Source organism: Amphimedon queenslandica, unplaced genomic scaffold (genome assembly GCF_000090795.2).
Source record: "Amphimedon queenslandica unplaced genomic scaffold, v1.1 AMPQUscaffold_13467, whole genome shotgun sequence".
Classification (NCBI taxonomy): domain Eukaryota; kingdom Metazoa; phylum Porifera; class Demospongiae; order Haplosclerida; family Niphatidae; genus Amphimedon; species Amphimedon queenslandica.
Genome location: NW_003546297.1, coordinates 31238 through 54726, shown reverse-complemented (window position 1 = coordinate 54726; position 23489 = coordinate 31238). Strand labels below are relative to the sequence as shown.

General features: G+C 37.9%; 7 protein-coding genes across 8 annotated transcripts in view; 4 read left to right on the top strand and 3 right to left on the bottom strand.

Annotated features, from left to right (window-relative positions):
- LOC100631778 (arf-GAP with SH3 domain, ANK repeat and PH domain-containing protein 2-like) overlaps positions 1 to 3378 on the bottom strand; it is a 4747-nt gene extending 1369 nt beyond the window's left edge. The window contains exons 1-10 of the mRNA XM_011404624.1: positions 3234 to 3378; positions 2781 to 2947; positions 2588 to 2673; positions 2385 to 2517; positions 2073 to 2313; positions 1824 to 1891; positions 1222 to 1453; positions 659 to 878; positions 434 to 521; positions 229 to 379 (exon numbers count right to left, since the gene is read on the bottom strand). Of these exons, the coding sequence (XP_011402926.1) occupies positions 229 to 379; positions 434 to 521; positions 659 to 878; positions 1222 to 1453; positions 1824 to 1891; positions 2073 to 2313; positions 2385 to 2517; positions 2588 to 2673; positions 2781 to 2947; positions 3234 to 3378 (1531 nt within the window). The remainder of the gene's footprint in view (positions 1 to 228; positions 380 to 433; positions 522 to 658; positions 879 to 1221; positions 1454 to 1823; positions 1892 to 2072; positions 2314 to 2384; positions 2518 to 2587; positions 2674 to 2780; positions 2948 to 3233) is intronic.
- A 4811-nt stretch (positions 3379 to 8189) lies between these two features.
- On the top strand, positions 8190 to 9723 carry LOC100634309 (elongation factor 1-beta-like). The gene is made up of 11 exons (XM_003385337.3): positions 8190 to 8351; positions 8431 to 8541; positions 8592 to 8667; positions 8723 to 8763; positions 8884 to 8964; positions 9019 to 9091; positions 9143 to 9189; positions 9242 to 9257; positions 9313 to 9375; positions 9427 to 9542; positions 9602 to 9723. Exons 1-11 carry the CDS (start codon positions 8241 to 8243, stop codon positions 9638 to 9640), a joined length of 774 nt encoding a protein of 257 aa, XP_003385385.1. The 5' UTR covers positions 8190 to 8240; the 3' UTR covers positions 9641 to 9723.
- On the bottom strand, positions 9625 to 11419 carry LOC105312178 (uncharacterized). Its single transcript, XM_011404622.2, has 4 exons — positions 11247 to 11419; positions 11059 to 11193; positions 10327 to 10410; positions 9625 to 9915 (listed from the first exon to the last, which is right to left on the bottom strand). Exons 1-4 carry the CDS (start codon positions 11391 to 11393, stop codon positions 9700 to 9702), a joined length of 582 nt encoding a protein of 193 aa, XP_011402924.2. The 5' UTR covers positions 11394 to 11419; the 3' UTR covers positions 9625 to 9699.
- An 11-nt stretch (positions 11420 to 11430) lies between these two features.
- LOC100633422 (testicular haploid expressed gene protein-like) lies at positions 11431 to 12747 on the top strand. The gene is made up of 5 exons (XM_003385330.3): positions 11431 to 11524; positions 11573 to 11639; positions 11693 to 11754; positions 11839 to 12020; positions 12171 to 12747. Exons 1-5 carry the CDS (start codon positions 11512 to 11514, stop codon positions 12615 to 12617), a joined length of 771 nt encoding a protein of 256 aa, XP_003385378.1. The 5' UTR covers positions 11431 to 11511; the 3' UTR covers positions 12618 to 12747.
- Positions 12624 to 14292, bottom strand: LOC100632405 (L-aminoadipate-semialdehyde dehydrogenase-phosphopantetheinyl transferase-like). Its single transcript, XM_003385324.3, has 8 exons — positions 14209 to 14292; positions 14074 to 14163; positions 13923 to 14021; positions 13751 to 13874; positions 13364 to 13488; positions 13183 to 13287; positions 13046 to 13135; positions 12624 to 12903 (listed from the first exon to the last, which is right to left on the bottom strand). Exons 1-8 carry the CDS (start codon positions 14263 to 14265, stop codon positions 12724 to 12726), a joined length of 870 nt encoding a protein of 289 aa, XP_003385372.1. The 5' UTR covers positions 14266 to 14292; the 3' UTR covers positions 12624 to 12723.
- Positions 14293 to 14305: 13 nt separating this feature from the next.
- Positions 14306 to 18278, top strand: LOC100631652 (serine/threonine-protein kinase 3-like). The gene is made up of 9 exons (XM_003385318.3): positions 14306 to 14468; positions 14533 to 14661; positions 14728 to 14779; positions 14886 to 14948; positions 15353 to 15488; positions 15841 to 15869; positions 16106 to 16658; positions 16802 to 16977; positions 17859 to 18278. Exons 1-9 carry the CDS (start codon positions 14371 to 14373, stop codon positions 18012 to 18014), a joined length of 1392 nt encoding a protein of 463 aa, XP_003385366.1. The 5' UTR covers positions 14306 to 14370; the 3' UTR covers positions 18015 to 18278.
- A 67-nt stretch (positions 18279 to 18345) lies between these two features.
- LOC100637328 (glutamate-rich protein 3-like) lies at positions 18346 to 23450 on the top strand. Of its 2 annotated transcripts, XM_019994682.1 has the most exons (9): positions 18346 to 18473; positions 18561 to 18654; positions 18702 to 18827; positions 19030 to 19101; positions 19163 to 19438; positions 19597 to 19774; positions 19839 to 20089; positions 20441 to 21785; positions 21819 to 23450. In XM_019994682.1, the coding sequence occupies exons 1-9, from the start codon at positions 18454 to 18456 to the stop codon at positions 23312 to 23314; spliced, it is 3858 nt and encodes a 1285-aa protein (XP_019850241.1). In that variant the 5' UTR covers positions 18346 to 18453; the 3' UTR covers positions 23315 to 23450. The 2 variants fall into 2 exon arrangements, with proteins under 2 accessions (XP_019850241.1, XP_011402923.1); XM_011404621.2 differs by having other exon boundaries at positions 20441 to 23450.
- Positions 23451 to 23489: the final 39 nt, after the last annotated feature.

Genomic DNA, 23489 nt, shown 5'->3' with positions numbered 1-23489 from the left:
AATATATAGCCTCTCTGTAAAGGGAAATAAAAAGGGAAAGGATTAATGGAGTTATAGGTACACATCTATGTATGTAATGTCATGAACATGATAGCAAAAAGGATTTACAAAGTGTACAATGCACATGTATTGTAAACTTTGCATATCATGAATGCAGCAAAAAAGAGTTGCAATGTAATAGCAAAAAAGAGATATTCATGAGAAAAAAGGAGAGAGAGTAGTACTAACCACTTACCCACCAATCCTTATTTAGTTTTGTGACTACAACGATTTTGTCTCCTTCGCTAAAGGCAAGCTCATCAGGTCTATCTGGTACACAGTTATAAATTGCTTCTACTACGACTGTAGTTGTTGGAACTGGGGGAGGAGTGGAGGGGGGCTAGAGAGAAGAAAGAGAGTACATTAAGGAGTACATATACATTGGTATTCTTACCAATTTTGGTCCTTCTTCTTCAACAGGTGCTGGGCCCATCATAGTTTGTCTTTTCTTTCTTTTAGGAACAACAGGAACACTAGTAGGACTGGAGAAAGAGAGAGAGAGAGAGAAGAGAGAGAGAGAGAAGAGAGAGAGTAGAGACAGTCCACATGTGTACATGATTTGCATGCATTGGATATATCACATTGTGTTTTTGTAATGCAAAGTTCAATTCTCCTTTACCTCAATGGTAGTGGGTTTGTTTCACGAGAGACAGTACGAAGGGGTGGGGGAGGGGCAGGCTCAGAAGGAGGAGGATAGAGATTAGGTTGCTGAGGAACAAAAGGTTGTTTGGTTCCTCCATCTCCTCCTCCTTTACCTCTGACATCAATCAACTGTGACAATGGTCTCCTCGGAGAATGACCTCTTGACGCTAGTCTGGGAGAAGCACTGGATAGCCCGCCTAAACAAAAGTATAAGTATTATCAGGAGCCCATGATGGAAACTGTAATGATGCATGTACATGCATGTACATGCATGTACATACTGTATGTAAGGTACATATACATGTACATGTACATGTATTATAAAATTAATTTTAGGGGGAAATAATAAATTTAAATTTTTTCCGAAAATATTTTTAAAGTTGCTCCAAAACTGGCGAATTACAGTATACTGAACATGTACATGTACATTATTTTACATGACAATTTTAAAATCAAATTAATCTCTAAATGAGGCATCGCCTACGTATACTGAGAAATTTACATGTACATGCACATGTACATGTACATGTACATACTAACCAGTAGATAATAATGGTAGACCCAAATTCTTCTCCATTGATCCGTTTCCGACTCCACCTCCAACTATGTTATCTTCTGTCTCACTTCGTTTCATTCCGCCATTACCTGACCCGTGACCCAAGTCAACTGGAGTCTGATAGATGGACTCATTCTCACAGTCTCCATTACTCACTCCCCAGTCTATATCAATGTGCTCACATTTTGAGTATTTCTTTTTGGAGGCATCTTGCAACTGAGTGAGAGAGGGAGGGAGGAGAGAGAGGGGGAGGGAGGAGAGAGAGGGGGAGGGAGGAGAGAGAGGGGTGGAGGGAGGGAGAGAGGAGGAGGGAGAGAGAGTGAGGGAGGGAGAGAGAGAGGGAGGGAGGAGAGAGAAAGGGGGAGGGAGAGAGAGGGGGGAGTGAGGGAGGAAAAAATAGGAAAAAAGAGTGAGAGAGAGGATCAAGTAAAGAAAGAAAATGTGGTGAAGGAGAATGAAATGAGAGAAGACAGGTGAAGGATGTTTAGAAGATAAAAGCAATACAGTGTGTGTGTGTGTGTGTGTGTGTGCATGTGTGCGTGACTGCGTGTGTGTGTGTGTGCGTGTGGTGACATTAATGACTCACCAGTTCAATGCAATCATCAAACTTCTTCTCTTCAGCAATATCCAATGGAGTCTGATCATTTTTATTCTCTGATAAAGAAAGAGAAAAATACATTTAGAATTAGAGTACATGTACATGTACATGTACAGCAACAAAATGTACATGTACATGTAAAATCCCAAATTTTATTTCCCCAAGGATTAGGCCTAACATGTCATAGTCATGATTATGTTGTATTTGCAAAAAATGTCTAGTCCCATTACAACTCACTGATGTTAGGGTTAGCATTGTGGTTCAGTAGCAGTTTAATACACTGTGGGTTATCAGTCAGTGTTGCAATGTGTAATGGAGTGTTCCCCTCCTCTTCATCAGGGACATTCTCAGTTCTACTGTTACCGAGAATGAAGTCAACCATATGAAGCGAAGTGAGATCTTCTTGCTCAATGGCTAAGTGAATCGCTGATCGACCACAAATTAACATTGACTTTAAATCAGCACCTTCAGCATAGACCTAGAATGTACAAGTACATGTACATGACTACATGTATAAATGCATACAAAATTAATGTAAACTTTGCTAACCTGAAGGAGATGCTTGATATCTCTTAGCTCAATTGCTTCCAGTAGCTCCTGGCTCAATACTGAAGGGTCCACCTGGTGCTCTATGTACTTTCTATTAGTGTACTTCTCAACAATAAAGTGACGTCGTGTTTCACTAAAAAAAATTACAAAATTAATTTGTCGCTTCTTGCAACTCTTGAGTTTTGCTAAAAATCTCTCCTTACATGTCAGAATCAGGTGATGGTTTAGGATCAGTTAGATTAGCCTCCATTACTTCATTGAGCACTGAATTACCCATCACTCGTGCTATCTAAAAAATACATACATACAGTACATGCACATGTACATGTACATACAATTTCTTAAAATGGATACAACAACACTACTGTACACACATGTAACCATTAGAGGGCTCACTAGTAGTTCGGATGTTTTCAGAGCATCCAATTTAAGTGATCGAATGCGTGAATACTGGACACCCAGTTCCCTGTGCCGCCCGGAGCAATGAATGCATATCAGTAGACCAAGATTGACCGATAGCCACTCAGGATCAGGGGCATTGCACTCACAGCATCTATCATTACCTGATGGGAAGTAAGTAAAATGTAAGTACATGTATGTACATGTAGATATACATTACCTAATGGGAAGTAAGTAAAATACATCTACATGTACTTGTACATGTACTTGTACTTGTACATGTACTTGTACTTGTACATGTACATGTACAAGATAAATATTTCAAATAATAAAGCTCTCATTGGTGGTGCAATATATATTCAATCACTGATAAATTTACATAAAGGAACATGCTTAATTTTTCAACCTTACATGTACATGTGGTATATGTACAATCATATGACAATTTACCTGGCAGGAACTGTATTTTTGATATTATTCTCTTCACAAGTTGTCTGGTATCGGTAGCAGTGGTGGGTGGGGATAGTGATCTATTGTCTGCTTTGGTGGGTGTGATTGTGTCACCTCCAAATAACTCCAGCTGACAGTTTGTCATTACTTGCCGCCATCTTGAAAGGGGTGTGGTTATAAAGTGAGGGGCGGGGTGGTTTATAACTTACGACTCTAGTTCCGCTTCTGTTTCAGCATCAAATGAGTATACCCTGGTTTCTGTAAAGGATGAGAGGGAGAAATAAGGACAGAAAGAAAAAACAAAATGATACACTATACCACAAAAATAGAGAACTACTGTATAGGTACATCGCACATAATAATAATAATATGGTAATAACAACAATAACAATAATAATTAAAAACCCAGTAATAATGAAAGATAAACTAAACGTCATTACTGCATAGCATTATGTACACCTTCAAACTATAGGATTGTACTGGGCAGATGTACATGTATATATTGGATACAAGGCACGGTGTACATGTACATGTACATTATAGACATGCAAACATTCCAGTTCGCATATATTTTTATAAGAATAACATAAACAATAACAAATGAAAATAGAGTAAGAGGCATAATTCATATACATGTAAACATGTACATGTACATGTACTGTAATAATACATGTAGTGTATGGGAGAAAATAATCTTAGAAAGTACATGTATAGGACTGTACACGAGGTTTCTCACAAAGCATGTTAAGTGAACTTTTAAAGAGGATGCTTCATGAGATGACTAGCACTACAATACATGTATGCAATACAGTACGTGGCTTTTGGAGCAACTTTAAAAATTCGTAAAAAATCCAAATTTGATCGGAATGAGCTCAAACTTGATATACAACATAAGGACATGTATATGTATCAGAAAATATTATAAAAATGAAGAATTCTCTCCTAGTCATTTTTCATAAAATTTGGTCGACGACCCTGTACTATAGTACAGGGTCGTCAGCCAGATTTTGGAGCAACCTTTAAAAATTCGTAAAAAATCCAAATTTGATCGGAATTGGCTCAAACTTGATATACAACATAAGGACATGTATTTGCATCAGAAAAAATTATAAAAATGAAGAATTCTCTCCTAGTCATTTTTGTCAAAATACCCTGTACTACATATACATGGTGCTATATTTCGTCCAATTTTTGAGCAACGTGACAATTGACTGACAAGAAGCTGCATGAGCACTATCCTGTAGGAAACCTTGACAATACATTGTACATCCAGGTCATCAAAATAGGAAAAAGACATGTACATGTACATGCATGTGTTTAAATGCAACATACGTGCTTGAAGTTTAAAGCAGTACTTTCTTCCATCAACCTCTCCTGGATCCTTAAACTGAAACAGCATCACTGGTATCCTAACATGAGGGGCGTGAGTCTAAACGTACAAATAAATCACAAAATAAAAAATATATATACAATCCATCATTTAGTACATGTAAATGTAAAATAATTATCAACGTAAACATGCACATGACTACATGTACATACATATGCAAATTATGAATAGTATACTAACAAACATAAATTTTTTGGTGCCAAATACATTTACATGTATACATGTACATTGCGTACATGTACCATATAAATGTACATTATGTACACTAGCTGCAATGGTGTATATGTATGCACTCACATGACTGTGTGCCATTGTGAATCCATTCTTTGATACAGTGCAGTATCTCTTAGGCCACTGCCTCCTCGTCAGTCTTAATACATTCTCAGGTTTCTTAGCAAGGTACCCGGACTTCTCCGTCTGTCCTGTGATGGCCGCTGGGTCTACTTGAGTGATGCCTGCACTGCTGGGGTCAATGCCGAGATCCTTTCGAATCTTTTCCTTGACTGCCATGAGCCGCTTCTTCTCTTTGTCATTTTTAGAACGAATCTGGAGGGAGGGAGGGAAAGAGAATTTAGACAAAAGAGAGAAGGAGAAAGAGGGACAGGAAAAGAGAGTACATGTACATTTGTACATGAAAGACATGAAAGGAAGAAATAATCACTAACAGATAAACATGTGTACATGTACGTGAATGTGTATATTGATCAATGCCAAAGATTAATCAGCTTGAATGAAAGGCCGTCAAGACGAAAGCACTCCAATCATCTCCCCCTCTCTCTCCCCCTCCTCCTCTTTGTTTTACATTATTAGATTTGACTATCATTCTTTAGCATTGCAGACATCATTAGAGCCCAAGGATATTATGATAGTGGATAGGATTATAGTACCAGGAGAGACTAATAAAGCAAGTGTTGTAATAATTACACATCAGTATTTACACTAACACAAGTCACACTATTCCCTTGTGGAAATTGCCAACACTCAATATACTAAAATATACTGGAGTATACCGAAGTATACTAGCAGTAATTACTGCAGTACTAGCTCATTAGTGAGAGCGTGAGCTTATGTTCTAGTACATCTACAACACAAGTACATAATTACAGTGCAACGGACCATTTAGGGACAAGGGGTAGGGAAGGATGATCATAAAAGCAGTTAAGAGAATTGGAGGAAAGAGTATAGCTCTACAAACATACCTCAGATAATTGGGATGTTAACTTAGTTTCCCATTGCTCCATTGCAAGCAATAACTTGCTACCATCTTTGAAATAACTAAAAAAGAGACGGAGGGAGGAAAGAGAGAGGGAAGATAGAAAAAGATGGAGGAAGAGAGAGAGAAAGAGGGAGGAGGAGAGAAGGATGTGATTCAATTATCATGTATGGATATTAATGCTCACCTCTCTTGAGCACTTTGATAATAGCCAACCAAATGATCAGCAAAATCAATACCACGTTTATTCCTCACATCCAAAACCTTCAATAAATACTAAAAGAGGAGGAGAAAGAAGTTTTTCAAGTGTTAAAATAAATATAACATCCTTTCTTACATCACAGACTCCTAGTTGAAACTTTCTTCTATCGGGGACAAGCTTCCCAGCTAACTATTGTACAGTGATGGAATAGTGAAACAAAAACAATAAGTAAAAAAATAACGAGAAGGCAAATGTATATGTACATGTTACTACAATGTACATGTAGACTGAAAATGTAGACTGAAAATGTTGTCTGTGACAAAATCAAAAATAATTGTAAGTCACTATACATGCAGACTGATGCAGTGTACATGAGGTAGCTCATCCATTAATGAAACAATAAATTTATAAATGTACGGTAAATTTCTGCATGCATGTACATGTACACATGTACATGTACATATGTGTACATGTACATACATGTACATGTACTCAGTACCTCCTCAGCAGAGAACACTTTGTCCTGAGGATTGAGTCCCAGTTGTTGCAAGACTCTCTTTTCTTCTTTTTCCGTTTGGTTTCTTGACGTCTCGTACTGGCTATGCAAGTTGTTAATGTTGCTCTTGTATTTTGCCTGTGGGTGGAGTCAATGGGTGTGGCTAGCTGTGAACTGATGCTACTTACGCCTTTCAGTTCGCTCTCAAAGAGAAGATTGAGTGAATAGAAGAGCATGCTTTTAGTGGAAGACATCTTGTGGTTGAGAGAGAGAGAGAGAAAGGAAGAAAGAAGTGGAAGAGATATGACATTATTGAGTCTACAATCATTTAAGAATAACTTACCAGGTTTCCAAGGAGAGATGCCATTTGCTAATAGATAAGATACAGAAAGTATACATGTACATGTTACATAGCAAATATTTAATATAAATAGAGAGGAGAGAGAGAGAAAGAGAGAGAGAGAGGGGGGGGGAGGAAGGGAGGGAGGGAGGGAGAGAGAGTGTGTGAGAGAGTGTGTGTGAGAGAGAGAGAGAGTGAGAGAGAGAGGTACATGTGCATGTACATGTAAAGAAAGAGAGGAAGAGAGTAAGGGACAGACTGCATGACTTACATTGAAGAGCATTCCAAATTTGACAAAGGCATTACCTACAAACATAGACATGGAATCAAAATAATGAATATCTTTATACAAGTGGATGGAAACCATGATTCATGAGAAGAGTGTATAAATCAAGAGAGACAGAGAGATAAGGAGGAGAGCATTACAAGATATAAACAGACGGTTTGCAGTACAGGAGGAATTGCAATAATAGAGAGTGTTGATAATATGAAAAGACAAACCATTGTGGACTAACAGTATACAGCTGTCACACTGGAACATGCATCTCAGACTAATTGCCAAAACATTCTCCTCTCTCTTTCTCACTAACTCTCCCCCCCTCTCTCTCTCACTCTTACTCTATTTCTTTACCTATCTCTGGTTCTGTGGCTGATGTTGCTGTTCCAAACTTGACCAGATCATCTGCAAAAGCAGTGACAGCTGAGCCATGGACTAAAGAGAGAGAGAGAGAGAGAGGATAAGAGACAATACGTAAACAAAAACATAAAATAAACAATAATGAGGGAGAGACTGAAAGTAGTTTCATGACAATGATAGGATACGTTATGAGAGTCTCTTACTTTCTCCTGTCCTAATGACCTCTTTTAGTGTATTTGTCAGCTTTCTGACATAGCTCTTGTCACTGGAGAGACACTGGGGGCAGGGAAATGAAGACTAATAATTGAGTATTCTCTCCCTACACTTTCTTTCTACCCTCAATCCACCACTCAGTGTTCTCTCTCCTCTCCACTCTCTCTCTCACTTCTTCCAGAGATTGTATTTCTCTCTTAATCTTGGGCATGCTCGATTGAAATTGGGACTGGTTCGGGGCAGAGAAGTCATCGTCCACAGAGCGAATGAAAGCGTCCAAGCATAAGGTCACCTTAGAGTCAGGGCCAATATTGAGAGCCATGGCAAAGGATATGGAGGGAAGGAGGGAGAGGGGGAAACAGAGCAGTCTCTCCTCTCTGAGATCTGATTGACTGATTCTGAAAAATCGGAAAAAATTAAATTAGGCTACTAGTTAATTAAGTAATCAATAGTTATTGAAAACAGTTAAATAAACTCTAAACCCACGTGTAGTCTCATAAAGAAAGGGCATTAGAAATGGCTTATTCTCTTGATCCTGGGACTTGGCTCGAAAGACAGAAATACGAACAGGCTGAAGCTAGAGCAGAAGAATATACTGCAAGCAGTCACTCTGGACTTAAAGTCGAGGTACATCAACTCACTCAGTAATTATCACCCCCATTCATTCATTGTCCTTCACCACAAAACACCCACTCTCTTTGTAAAGGGTAAAGCAATCAGCATTGATCTAAGTTCTGGTGGCTCGGAGATTCGTGATTTCATCAACGAAACAAAGTCGAGGATTGAGCAGAGTCTCAAGAAAGTTCCTCAAAGCGAAGTATGATACGACACTTTAATTAATAATGTTATTAAGAGTTTTTACTACAGTCGGCAAAACCCGGAAGTCAAAATTTGGAAGCACGAGTGGCGAAATTGGAAGCAGAAAATAAAACTTTAGCGGAAAGTATGTGGTGGAATTTTGTAATTATTTTTTATTACTGTGATATTGATTTTTTAAGGAGTGGCGAAATTGGAAAAAGCAATTGGCGTGGCACCAGAGGTAAGAGATAAAACTATTAGAATAACCAAAATTCATGTCCTCATACAACAAAATGGATGTGGTTCTTAATTTCTTATTGAATTAATTTGTTAATTATTATTATTCATTTATTACAAATAGCCCAAGAAGGAAGAAGTAATTACTACAAAAGAGGCCAAAGATGACGACGATGATGATTTTGATCTTTTTGGCTCAGACGATGTTAGTTACATGTACATGTACTTGTAGGAATCATTAAAAATATTACATCTTTAGGAGGAAGAAATAGCAGCTGCTGAGAAGCGTAAGGAAGAGGCTCTGGCAGCCTACAAAGCAAAGAAAGAGAAAAGTACAGTGATACATGCACCTTTAACAACCAATTCATAATATTTAATAACAGAGCCACAGATTATTGCAAAGTCAAGCATTATCCTAGAAGTTAAGCCGGTGAGTTTTAAAAATTTCATTCTATAAATATTTTATGATTCTTTTCTTATAGTGGGATGATGAAACAGGTAAGTCTGGTTGTAGATGTGTCATATGGCATCGTGTGTGTTTAATTACTGGTAGATATGAAGGAGCTTGAGCGTTGTGTACGTAGTATTGAAGCTGATGGGCTCCAATGGAAAGCATGTAAGAGCTGTACTCCAATCTCTCTCTTGCTTTATCTTCATCTTCTCATAGCTAAACTGGTCCCAGTGGCTTATGGTGTTTTAAAGCTTCAAATAAACTGTGTAGTTGAAGATGATAAAATTGGAACGGATTTCCTTGAAGAAGAAATCACCAAATTTGAGGATTTAGTAAGACAATGGTGTCCTCATTCTTACTCCTTCCCTCTCTCTCCTATTTCTCTCACTAGGTTCAAAGTGTTGATATTGCTGCTTTTAATAAACTCTAATCTACTCCCTCTCCCAATTGTGACTTTAATAATGTAGTAATGATTATTAATTATTATTATCATGTGATTTTAGTAGCTCCTAACATTGAAGATGGCGGTGCATTGGTTAGTCTTTCCCTTTGCTGTCTCTGTGCCTCAATGGCCTCTTGTCTTTGTTTCCTCATGCTCTGTCTTGACTGACGTAGCAGTTCCGGAAGGTCGTCTCCCTCCCATCCATTCTCTCCCCCTCTCTCATCTTGTTCTTCATCAGGCCAGTCTAATAGTTCAGAGGTTGCCTGGAGAGAGAGAGAGAGAGGGGGGGGGAGGGGAAGGGGAGGGGGAGAGAGAGGGGGAGGGGAGGGGGAGAGGGGAGGGGAGGGGGAGGGGAGGGGGAGAGAGAGGGGGAGGGGGAGAGAGAGAGAGAGAGAGAGGGAGAGAGAGAGAGAGAGAGAAAGAGAGAGAGAGAGAGAGGGAGAGAGAGAGAGAGAGTGTGTGTGTGTGTGTGTGTGTGTGGATGTTATTATTCTTTATATCTGAGCCTAGTCCATATGTTAGACAAAATATTTGCATTATTTCTTAAAATAGCATTGCATGGTCTTTGCAACACCAAAAAAGTAGATGTATACATAAACATATAGGAGATTATAAGAAAACAATGGCATTCACCATTGTTATTATTCTTTAAAAAGGGACTCTTTAATACTTACTGTTTGAAAGGCTGGATCAAAGGCAAACTGTTTGAGGTTTGGAGTAGCCTCTTCAAAATCTCTCCTTTGCTTCTTAATCCTAATCTATGGATAAGAGGATGTACAGAATTATTGATAAATACACACATCCAGCAAGAGGGTAAACATTGTGACTTAAAAATTATAAACATGGCAATACTTTATACAAAATAAAACCATACTCTTGATAAAACACGTTATGACCCAACAGATGGGAAAGTACTGCTAGCAATTTCAATTAAGCCTCTTGCCATTAAAATTTACAGTTTGTCTAAGGATAATGCTATTATTTTTGTTTCTAGTTTTGGTTATATAGTACAAGTACCAGTTGAAGCATGGGAGAGAAAGGAGTTACTGTATATCTTTCTGTCCTTTCAATTTCAATGTCTCAGTTATTAGGAAATGAAGGTGTAGCAATTAAGCATGCATTTATGGGATTCATAAGAACACGTATATGAATGTAATATCAAGACAATGGACATCCAATAATTGAGTATATTCATTAGGACAACCAATCAGGTGTAATTGAGCTATGAAAATATTGAATTTTAATCGCAATTACCAATTTTGGCATAATGTTACTTATAGTCTAACACTAATGTAGGTCTTTGGCCCGATTTTGGATCAACTTTAAAATTTGAAAAAAAAATTCAAATTTGATCAGATTGATATAACAATTAGATATAATTATACTCCTACCACCACCGTCCTCACTTTTTTCGGTTTTTGAAAATTTGGTTCCATGTCACGGAACAGATCAGGAATCTCTTCATCTTGGGGTGTGGCCTGAGGTGAAGGAGGAACTGGTCCCTCTTCCACTTTTACTCCCTCCCACCCATCCCAATCAGTCTAAAGTGGGAGGGGCTAGTAATTAAATGGCTTCATTGGCATTATTTCAATACCGTCCATTGTTTCTCAGTTTCTACAGGTTTTTCTCTTTCCCCTACAATATTCTTGCCTCTTTCATCTTTTCTCCCGCAAATAAATCGAGCCCCTTTCACCAACCATATCCACAAAAGCATTAACAGGTTACCTATAATTCTGAGCATCACGTGATGACGATTGTCTAGTCACGTGGGTGAACGGTTGTAGCCATGGCAACCAAGCAACACGATGATCTTCCCTAGCGACCAGTAAAGTGAAAACTGAGCCATTTTACATGCAGAGATGACTCTGAAAGGTAAGGACAAAGCGTTTCCATAATAGTACTATTACTTTTTATTTGCAGAAGCAGTACGGCATATTGATCAGATTTCAAAAGCAAAGCCAATACCAGAAGGTTTCTTGGAAGACAGGTCAGTCTGAGGACACTAACACTTATCATGGTATGAGTGATTGCATTGTTTAGGAGGTCTGTGTACTGGAGGAGTGGTATACTGCCTAAAGATTACTCCAAAACAACTGAATTTGGTAAATTTAATGAATTTTTATCAACAATCATGCCTGCCATGATATTATTTTAACTATGATAATTTGTTTCCTTTATTTTCATAGCACTAACTCCAAGACTTTCAGAATTATCAAGGCCTAAAACTCCTCACAAGTATTACGTTCCAGATAGGCCTACTCCAAAATGGGACATTAACCCAGCAGCACTTGTCACCTCTAGCACTCCTCGACTAAACGAACTAGCAAGACACAAGACACTACCACCAGAATACAAGCCACCAAGACCAGTATGCTCTCACTCACACACACACACACTTTATGAATGCATTCAAGTTGCAATTTTAACATAATTTTAGTGCAAAACTGACAAAATTTATGATTTCTAGTATAGTTCACTGATTCTCGTAAATTATTTTTTTCTCTTTCCACATCCATAGCTGTTTACAAAGGTTTCACAAAGGGCGCTATCAGCCTGTCCATCTCCTCGAATCAGTCAACTAGCATCACACAAGAACTATCCATCGCTACCAATAAAGCCACAGAGTGAATGGGAATGGTGTCAATGGACCTCTGACATTCCATCAAAGGCACTGCAAGCAACTGCTACTGCTAGACTGGAAGAACTAGCGACGCCTAAAACATTACCAAAGAGCCACCAGCCATCAAAACCAACCCAGTGGATCATATCTAAAGCTACACTACAGCACATAGCAACTGATAGGCTAGCAAAGTTAGCTCAGGCAAAGCAAGTTCCTGGCTATCAGAAGGATTACAATCCAAGGGCATGGGTTGTTTCTAGGGCGGCACTGCTTGCCCAGCCATCTCCACTAATAGAAAATCTTGCTAAACCAATACCGAGGAAATGCAGACAAAAGAAAGCTTGAACCGTATTAGGATAAGTAGTTTGGCAAGAGTGAATTTTAATTTTAAAAAAATTAAATAATAATAATTATGAATGTGTTATTAGTCTTGTTTTTGTTTCTTTCACTATCATCCATTATCACTATTTAAACATGATACGTTTTTAGATGGACGCTTTTTCTGCAGTTCCCAGTGGTTGGGATCAATCATGTTAATATCCACTGCTAAACTTTCTAATAGTTTAGGTACTGTGACTTCTATAAATGAGCCCGAATGACAAGTCCCTTCTATTGCCACAGCAACACAATGCTAGCAAAAAAATAATTATAAAAAGCACATGCCAATATTATCTTGGTATTGTATTACAAAGCATAACATCATGAATTTTTTGGCAGCATAAATCTTTGCTACACATTTTTAAAATTGTCATGCAACAGAAAATAATCATTACTTTGCGATCGATAAAGCTTTCCTCAAAGCTCCATTGAGTTTGCTCTATGCCATCAACAGACAATACAGTACTGCTACAGGAAGGAGTATCCTAATAAGATACATAATGTTAATTAATCGGGTATAAAAGGGGCCTACTGCTCCATATTTCCATGGTGACGAGGGGTCAAGGGTGAATTCCAGCCTCTGAAGACCGTGAGAAAGACCAATCCCTGTTGCTTTAATGTAACTCTCTTTGAGACACTAAAGAAAACAATCATTAATTATTATTAATAGTCATGACGTTATATTTTTAATTTATTAATAATAAAAAAATTACCCAGAAGCGATAAAAGAGTTTGAGTTTATCCTCTTCGCTACTTGGTGACCTAATCTGGTGCCACTCCCTCTCAGTAAACTGTCGTCTCATTGTAGTAAAGAACTGATCAAGAGACGCTATACCTCCTACACAAAAGAAGAGTCTTTAACCCTCTCTTCCTTACCGTATAGTGGGTTTGTTTCATGAAGGTAAACTTTTGTTTTCCATCCTCAAAATGACTTTCGTGAGGTTAAACATTCGTTCTGAAGACGTTAATAAGTTACCACGCCCATTAAAAACTGGAATTTCGTTTGGTTAATTATTCATTCTCCCATCTTGAAGAACGAAAAGAACGAAAGTTTAGCCTCACGAAACAAACCCGCTATACGGTACTCTTTATCTCCTCACTAGGTCGTGTGCAATCCATAACATCAACTCCAACTCTCATTCCCTCCTCTCCAGCTAGTACAGCATAATCTCCTTGATGAGACACGTTAAGATCTAAACCACACCCACCCAATGAAGGCTCCACCTATGACGATTAATAATTACAAGAATTATGGGAGCCGACCCTTTTTACCAAATATGGTTTCCCCCTCTCCGTTCTATCAAAATTGATCTCATTGTTTGTTGCGCCCGTTCTTTTAGCCGTCCCTGCTCGTAACAAAAGTCGACCAATCTATTGCAACTGCTGAATGTTAAGTGCTTGAAAGAGATCACGTGACACTCACCAAAGAGAGAGAAGCATCCTCTTTAAAGACAAATTGATTGATTCTCTCACTTTCTTCAGGTTGTATGAGGGACATAGCAACATTCCAGTCCTATAATTATTAAAATAAAATTACTAAATAATTCTAAAGTGATACTTCTGTTATAGTTTTCCATCTAGAGAGACTAACATACCACCTCAGTCCAGCCGCCATTTTGTGGGCGTGTCAATATCTGGGCGTGGCCACAGTGCCATTTTATGGGTGTGGTTCAGTGACATTGAGTGGCCATTCCTAGAAGAAGAGAAAGGGAGTGAAGTAATGGAGTCACACCAGAAGAAGCTTCTGAAACTAAGCGAGGAGAGTCTTATGAAAGAGCCTGAAGATGTGTTTGACTTGTTAGAAAAGATAGGCGAGGGGTAAGAGACTAGGAAGTGAAAACAGTGATCATTATTCTTTTTATTTCTTAATTTTATCTTTCAGTGCTTATGGTGCTGTATATAAGGCACTCCACAAGGAGTCTGGTCAGCTACTAGCTATTAAACAGGTTCCAGTTGATGCTGACTTACAAGACATTATAAAGGAGATTAGTATCATGCAACAGTGTGACAGGTAACATATAAGAGTATAGGGGAAAGGACAATTGAACTCTCTCTCTTCTTTCTCTCTTTTCCTCAGTCAATATGTAGTCAAGTATTATGGTAGTTATTTTAAGAACACGGATCTATGGGTAGGAATTTAATAAATGGTCATATCCTTCAATTCTTATTTTACTATCTCCTCTTCCTTTCTCTCCCTCTCCTTTCTTCCCTCTCTCTCTCTTCCTCCTTTATTAGATTGTAATGGAGTATTGTGGTGCTGGGTCTGTATCAGATATTATGCGTATCATAGAAAGACCGGTAAGCATACACACACACACACACACACACACACACAATGATGCCCCTATTTGTTGCTATTATGTCTTCACCACCCAGTTCACTTTGATGATATAGTAATGATCTTCATTTGATTGATAGGGTAGATAGTACGAGATAACTGCACACACACATTGGTTGACCTTAATAATCAAATAAAGTTGTTCCTCTTTTTTGTTATTTGTTACTGAATTACACTTGAACTTGCATGTACATGTATTTTATTAAGGCTATGTTTTATACATGTACATGTACATGTACTATTTTTCAATGGAGGACAAGATTAATGCTTTCTTTCCCCTCAAATTTATTTTTTATTAACATTTAATTAATTATTTATATAATTAATTAAATAAATTATTATTTATTTTTATTTTTATTTTTAGTTGAATGAGAAAGAGATTTCAGTCATAGTACAGTATGCACTGAAAGGTCTTGAATATCTTCATTTCAAGAGAAAGATTCATCGTGACATCAAAGCTGGCAATATCTTGTTAAATCTTGACGGACATGCCAAATTAGGTTAGCAGTCCGTGCATGTACATGTTGATTTTTACATGTTTTTGTGTGGGCGTGGATGTTGTTTGTATCATGCGAATCCAAATGTTTGTTTTAGTAATATTGTATTGTGGTATTATTGATATTGAAAATGTGTTCATTTACATGTATACATACGTGTAAATGTAGTTCATGTACATGTCTTTTTATTATGCTTGTGTCAACGTACACATACATGTACATGTACATACATGTACATATACATACGTGTATTTGAATCAATGAATTAGTTGTCATCTAATAGTGTGATGATCATCTTTTTGTACCTCTTTCTCCCTCCCTTTCTTCCTTTATCTCTCTCTCTCTCCCCATTCAGCTGACTTTGGTGTTGCTGGACAATTAACAGTAAGTTACAGTCTCACAGTATTAATTAAATGAATGATTGAGTGCAATAGCCAGTACATCCTTTCTGTTGTTTTGATTTCCTTAACAATATATGTTTAATAAACTTGAGCAATTATTGAGGGGAGAGAGAGAGAGAGAGAGGGAGAGGGGAAATAGAACCATACATAATGCAATAAGCTTCTTTCTTTTAATATACAAGAGATGAACATGTAATACAATGATATTTCTTTCCATAGGACACGATGGCAAAAAGAAATACTGTGATTGGTACGCCGTTTTGGATGGCACCGGAAGTCATACAAGAAGTCGGCTACGACTGTCTAGCGGACATATGGTCAATGGGTATCACCGCTATCGAAATGGCCGAGGGTAGACCCCCTTACGCCGAGGTACACCCGATGAGAGCGATATTCATGATACCCACTAAACCTCCACCGACCCTCAAACAAGCCGACAATTTTTCTAACGAGTTCTCGGATTTTATCAGTCGCTGCTTGGTCAAGAGCCCGGAAGAGAGGCCCTCTGCTACTAGTCTACTGCAACACAGGTTTGTGAAGGGAAACAAGAGCATAGACATTGTCAAAGAGCTTGTGCAGCTAGCGATGGCTAAGCTGGAGGAAGAGGAGGAGGAAGAGGAGGAAGGAGATGAAGACGATGAGTTTGTCACTGCCAGTAATACCATGATACAGAGAGGCTACCCCGACTCCATTATCATCAATGAGCCGACTGTCTCTGACCTGGGGACGCTAGTTATAGTAGACGATGATGAAGGAGATAGCACTATGAAACGTGAGTTTTTTTATTAATATCTGAATTTTTTAAAGTTGTAAAAATTTCATTAAAAATGGCCCAAGAGAATTTTCCATTTTTGAGTGTTTTACTAATAATTTACTGATTGTTTTACTGAGATATACTGATTGCTGTATGTGTAGGTGTCGACACAGACAAGGATTCCAAGGAGCCATACAAGCCGCACTTCATGCATCACTTCAATAAAGAACCTGATCACAACAAGAAGCAAGGAAACAAGAAGAATGCACATGTGGGACCTCAGAGTATCTATGCCTACTTTCCTGCCATACCCGAGGGGACGGAATTCAAGGATTACGTAAGTGTGTAGTGAAATACATGTACATGTACATTTTACATGTACATTTGTAAATTCAAAAGAGACTTAGTGTACTCTAATTTTGACGATAATTTTAATGCACATGTAGATTTACATGTACATGTACAGTCAGAGTTTTCCACAAAGCATGCAGGGATGTAAACATGAGATGACATACAAATAGCTATTGGAGCAACTTTAAAAATTCATAAAAAATTCAAATTTGATCGAAATCAGTTTAAACTTTCTACACAACATAAGAACATGTATATGTATCAGAAAAAATTACAAAAATGAAGAATTTTTTCCTAGTCATTTTTGGTGATTTTTGGCCGATGGCTCTGTACTTATAGTACAGGGTCTTTGGCCCAATTTTGGAGCAACTTTAAAAAATTCATAAAAAATTCAAATTTGATCAAAATCAGTTTAAACTTTCTACACAACATAAGAACATGTATATGTATCAGGAAAATTATAAAAATGAAGAATTTTTTTTTCTAGTCATTTTTGGTGATTTTTGGCCGATGACCCTGTACTATAGTACAGGGTCTTTGGCCTGATTTCGGAGCAACTTTAAAAATTTGTAAAAAAATCAATTTTGATCGAAATCAGTTCAAACTTTCTACACAACATAAGAACATGTATATGTATCAGAAGACTTATAAAAATGAAGAATTTTTACTTATCGAATTTTAGTGATTTTTGGCCAATAACCCTGTACTATAGTACAGGGTCTTTGGCCTGATTTTGGAGCAACTTTAAGAATTTGTAAAAAAAATCTATGCAACACAAAAAATGTATAAAAATATTAGAAATTCTCTGTACTTTACCTCTTCTTATCCTCATACTGCGATAACTGTCTCTCTCTCTTTCTTTTTTAGTTGAAAGGTTTAAATGATGATGAGTTAGAGGAACACATGACTCTACTTGATAAGAGAATGGACGAAGAGTTGGAAGCTCTCAGAAAAAGATACCACCAGAAACGCCAGCCTATACTTCAAGCCATTGATGCCAAGAAAAAGCAGCAATTTCGTTAGAATTATCATTATTATTATTATTATTATTATTATTATTATTATTATTACTATTATTTAAGTTCCATTTTCATATCACCTTAATTTTCATTATTATAATAACTCTCTTACCTAATCAGTATGCACCATTTTGTCTTTTTGTTATTATTATTGTTGTTGTTTGTATTAATGATGAATAAAGTTATGTAATGATCTGGCAGCTAGCCTACCTACACATGTATTCTGCTTGACTTCAATTTTGTGCAGAAAATTATTGTTCTTTTTCAATTTTTTGATTTTTTTCTAGTATGCGGAAAAGTAGTTTCCGTTTACTTCCGTGTCTCCAAAATACCTGGTTGCTATGGAGACTCAAACACTTGGATGTATCTATCTATGGCTCTAGAGTACTTGGTGTGACTACTGTAGCCTCTTCTTTCTTTCTTTTTGCTAATCAATAGACGCCATGCACGCTAAGCATCAAGGGTATGCCAATGAAACAAAGACATCTTTTTATATAACATTTTCTATCCCTTTTCTTCTATTTCTGCTTTTTTCTCTTTCTTTCTCCAGTCCCCTTGAAAGCTACAACAGTCTCACTGATGAGAATTTGGCGGGTTATTTCGCCTCCTCTTCGAGGCGGCACTACCTCCAAAGGATGGGGCTGGTAAGAACATTTACAAAAAGACTTCGATCTTTTCCTTTCTCAAGCAGATCACTCAAGATGGCCGTGTCTTGGATGAGGAGACTATCCGTCGCTATCATGCTAGGAATGAGCACAGGGCCAGGTCAAAGCATGCAATGTCAGAAGCACTTGTCAATAGAGTCGTTGAGCTAGAGGTCAGCTCAAAAATTCTGTGTAACAACTAAGTAGTAGCTAGATACATTTTATCTGCAACATGGCACACATGGATTGGATCTGTAATTGAAATTGCTGTAATAATTGTCACTTGTAGCTGTGTGGTGTTGCGCATGAATCTGTAACTTGATGATACATGTGCACACCTTTGCATGTTGCTTTATGGTCTCTTTTTTCTAACAGAAAAAACGCCGTGCAGTGTTAAAGAAAAAGATGGAGACACTCTCTAAATTGGAGCTAGCGGAGAAAGTAAAGGTAAGCTTTTATTAGACTGTACATCATTTCAAAGTTTATAAATGTTCTCTTGTTTATCTAGCATGAAGCTAGTTACCCTTTGGGTGTGGCTTTACTCGGTCCCTCAAACTCATGCCCACCTCAGCTCTCGTCGACACTAAAGAAGCGCCAGGAAGAACTGGGTCTCTCGGAGAAGCAGTTCCTCCAACTGAACCACATGGTTAACACCACAAAGTCTCTACCCACGTCTTATATCAGTCCTTATGGCAGAGTACATCCGCCAGTACCCCCTCCACCTACAGCAGCATCACGTACTACCAACATGCAGATTAGGAGTGGGCGTATAAGAAGACCACAGGTACTTTATAGTGCACTGATTGTACTTTAGAAATTCAATGATCAATACAAGTGCTATATGAAATGTACATCATTTACATGTAGTTTTAGACCCAAGCAATATAAGCATGCATGCATGATAGCAAGGTCTTGTTTGATACTGTTGCTCTCTTGTTTCAGACCGCCCCAGCTGTTTCTGAGATCAACATGCGAACTAATGTTGAGCTGAGGTTCGAGTATTTAGGAGGTGGCATCAAATTAATGTCCGTTTTTGATCCACGCGTGTACGTTGAAGTTCATCAGCAGCACTGTGGTGGCAACAATATTTGCTTATTTAAGGGAAAACTCCTGGCTAAAGGTTAGCTTCACTGTTATCTAAATTTCATTGGAAATTCCTTTATTTTATGTATTTCTAAACACAGATCAATTTACTGTAACTTCAAAGAGACACTATGGAATGCCTTTTGGGATGTCACTCTACGTCAACGGACTCATTAACTGTCGCATCAGCTCTTGCTGCGAGTACAAACACAAGCAAGGACAGGTTTTGGGCGGTGGGAAATCCTCCGCTAACTTTCGCCTCTTGAAAGTCGAGGGAGGTCAGCCGTGCTACCTCTGCAAGTTTGGACATGCAAATCAGTCAAAACTCTTCCCTCCAACATTTAAACCTAAAGTATGCAGATATACACCATAATTACAGTGTAGCTATGATAAAAGGCTACTTGTACTTGTATGTTTTGCAATTCTAAAATTTCAGCTCCTCGGCAAACTCTAAATGTTATGTAGATCTTTAAATGTCTCACTTATTAACGCTATGATGTATTTACAAGCTTGCAGTAATAATAACAACAAATGAGTGTACATGTATAGCAATAATTAATTACGTCGCATTTATTGTAATCTTCGCTTATCAATGCTTCTCAAGTATTGATAGGGTATAACAATTAATGTTATTTTTCACTAATACTCGCTATTTTTTAAAATGCATTTATTATGTTTTGAAGACTTTATTATCATTGTATAGACTACGCCTGTGAAGACAACAATGAAAATTGAAGAAGAACTAAAGACAAATGGAAAGGAGGAGGAGGAAGAAAGAGTGGAGGATGGGAAAACAGCAGAGGAAGAGAAATTGTCAGATGATGAATACGATGATGAAGATTTCGAACAAGAGGATGATGACGAGAAAAAAGATGATGATGAAGAAATAGATGGACAAGAAGAGGAAGAGAGAGGAGAAGGAGGAGAAAAAGAGGAAGAAGAAGATGAAGATAAAAGGGAAGAAGAAGGAGGGGGAGCAGGAGGGGAGGCTTACTCATCAGATTTTGATTCACAACAAAGTCAAGAAGAAGAAAGAAAATCCTCGAAAGCATCTACACTCACTTCTCTCTCCCGTGCATCACAAAACTCACCCTCTCCACCACCACCTCCTCGCAGTGAGAGCACGTCAGGATCATCAAAAAGTAGTAGTAGGACTCCTTCTCCGTCTCACAAGGAAAAAGATGAGCCTGTACCTCTTGAAGTGGCCAAAGAGGTTGTGAATGTTGAAGAGAATGGAGAGCTGTTTAATGCCATGGATAAGGAAGAGATAATAAGAGGGAAAGACAAAGAGAAGGAGGAAGAGAAAGAGAAAGAGGAAGAGAAAGAGAAAGAGGAAGAAAAAGAGAAGGAGGATGAAAAGGAGAAGGAGGAAGAAAAGGAGACAGATAAAGATAAGGACAAGGTGGAAGTCAAGGCTGACAAAACTCAAGAAAAAGTTGAGAGCCTTCAAGACATAGCCTCAGAGACAAAAGTGGCAAATAAACCTCCAAAGGATGGTGACAGTGATAGCCAGTTGTTATCAGATGATGCCATGATAAAGGAATATCTTAATCAAGTACTGAGAAGAGCTCAGTCGTACATCAGTAGAGAGCTAAACATTGCAGAATTGGATGAAAATGATGAAATACAAGAAAGCAAGAATGAATTCATTCCTGCTACTGAGAGTGATGGAACTGACGTATCTTTAAAATTTGTTTCTTCCAAGCAGAATTCACCATCTTCCTCTTCTTCCTCTTCCAGTGTTTCTTCTACCCATGGTATTGAGAGTGGAAGGAAGAGTCGGTTGGGAAACCACAGTAGCAAAGAGGAAGAGAAGAATACTGACGAGTCAAGCAGAGACGAAGCGTCAAAACCAGATGAGTCGTCAAGTTCTAGTTCATCTCAGACTGACGTCAAAAAGAAATCTCCTTCGTCACGCCCAAGCTCTGCATCATCCAAAGACAATGAAAGAATTGAAGAAGAAGAAGTACAAGTAAAAGAGTCGGAATATGTTGAATCCTCTCCTCCTCTTCCTCCTCCTGAACCTAATGAAGAAGGAAATAAGAATGGTTCTGTTAGTAAATCTTCTCTTCATAAGAATGGTTCTGTTAGTAAATCTTCTCTTCATTCATCTTCCTCTCAATCATCTTCTCGTATTCAAAAATCTACCGAAAAAGAAGAGACACCCGAGACAAAGATGGAAAATGCGACACCTCCTACTTCCCCTCCTAATGACTCATCTCCTCCTCCTACTGAAGTAGAAAATAAACAAGAATCTGAAGAACAAAAAGAATCAGAAGTCTCAGACAATAACCATTCTTCTGAGTCAGCAAATCCCGAAGGTGCAAAAGAGAAAGAGCAAATAGTTTTAGATGAGGCACCTCCTGCACAAATAGAAAATGAAGTAACAGAGAAAGAACCAGACAAGGAGTCTGTGACTAGTGGACTCTCTCCTCAAAAAACACCAGATCATGAAGAAGCAAAGCAGACAGAAGTTGTGGATAGCAAGCCTTCTTCTCCTCCCCCTCCTCCTTCAACCTCATCCACAGCTCCTGAGCCAGAAGACAATTTTAAAAAGAAGGAAACTCGTGTTCGAATAGTTTCGCCTCCTCCACGTTCACCTTCTTCATCTCATTCTTCTTCTGCTCCATCATCAGACTCTGATATTAATAAAGATAAGTTAGCCAAAGAAACAAAAAATGAAGAGCAGAAACAAGATACTCAAGTAGACAATGATGAGACTGGCCCTACAGAGGACTTCGCAAAAGTAGAAGACAAAGCAGCTAGTGAGGTAGCTAATGAGGAAACTGCATTGGTTGATAAAACAGAGGAGAAAGGGTCTGTGGAAGGATTAGAAGAGAAAGGAGGGCAACCAGTAGCTGAAGGTGAAGAGAAAAACAAACAAGAAGAGGAAAAATCACCCGTGGAATTGAATGAAGGTGAAATGGAAGAAGTAAAAGAAGAGGCTAGTGGAAATGATAATGAAGGGCCAGAGGGCAAAGAAAAGATTTCAAACTCTGAGGAAAGAAGCAAAGAGCCAACTGATGAAGGAGCAATTGAAGAAAAGACTGATAGTGAAGGTAAAGAAGGAGAGAAAGAAAGTTCAGTTGATGGCTCAGCTCAAGCAGTAGAGCAACTTGAAGCTGATAAAAAGGAGAATGAAGAGAAATTGGAAAGCAATGGACAGGATGGGCCAGTAGAATCCAATACTCAAAATGAGGTCAAGGCAATGGAACTAGCAGAGTCTTCAAAGGAAAATGAAGAAATAAAATCAAACAGCAATGAGGTTATACAAGAAAACCAAGGAACCACAGAACTTGGAGAGACTGAGAAGAAAGAGGCAGTGGATGATGGAGCTAAAGAAGACCAACCTAGCAAGACAGAAGAGGAGGAGGAAGGAAAGTCATCTAGACGAGGATCAGAAATCATCTCACAAATTGATCGAAATAAAGATACTGTTAATAATTCTGTAGATACCAATCAAATAAAAGATCAAGATGAGAAAGGTCAACAGAATCAAGATACTAGTACAAATTCAATCGAAAGTAAAAAACAACCAACTAATTCTTCTTTGTCTGTAAGTACTTTCAGTGTATAGTCTTTAACAAAAATAATTATTTAATTATTATTCACACAATCAAAACTTTGCAATTATTATGTCATTATTGTTATAATTATAATTATTATTTTACTAATATAAGCTTTACAAAAAAACAGCAATCGTTAGTAACCTACATGTATTTGTCATGATTTGTTTTTTAAAAATAATTATC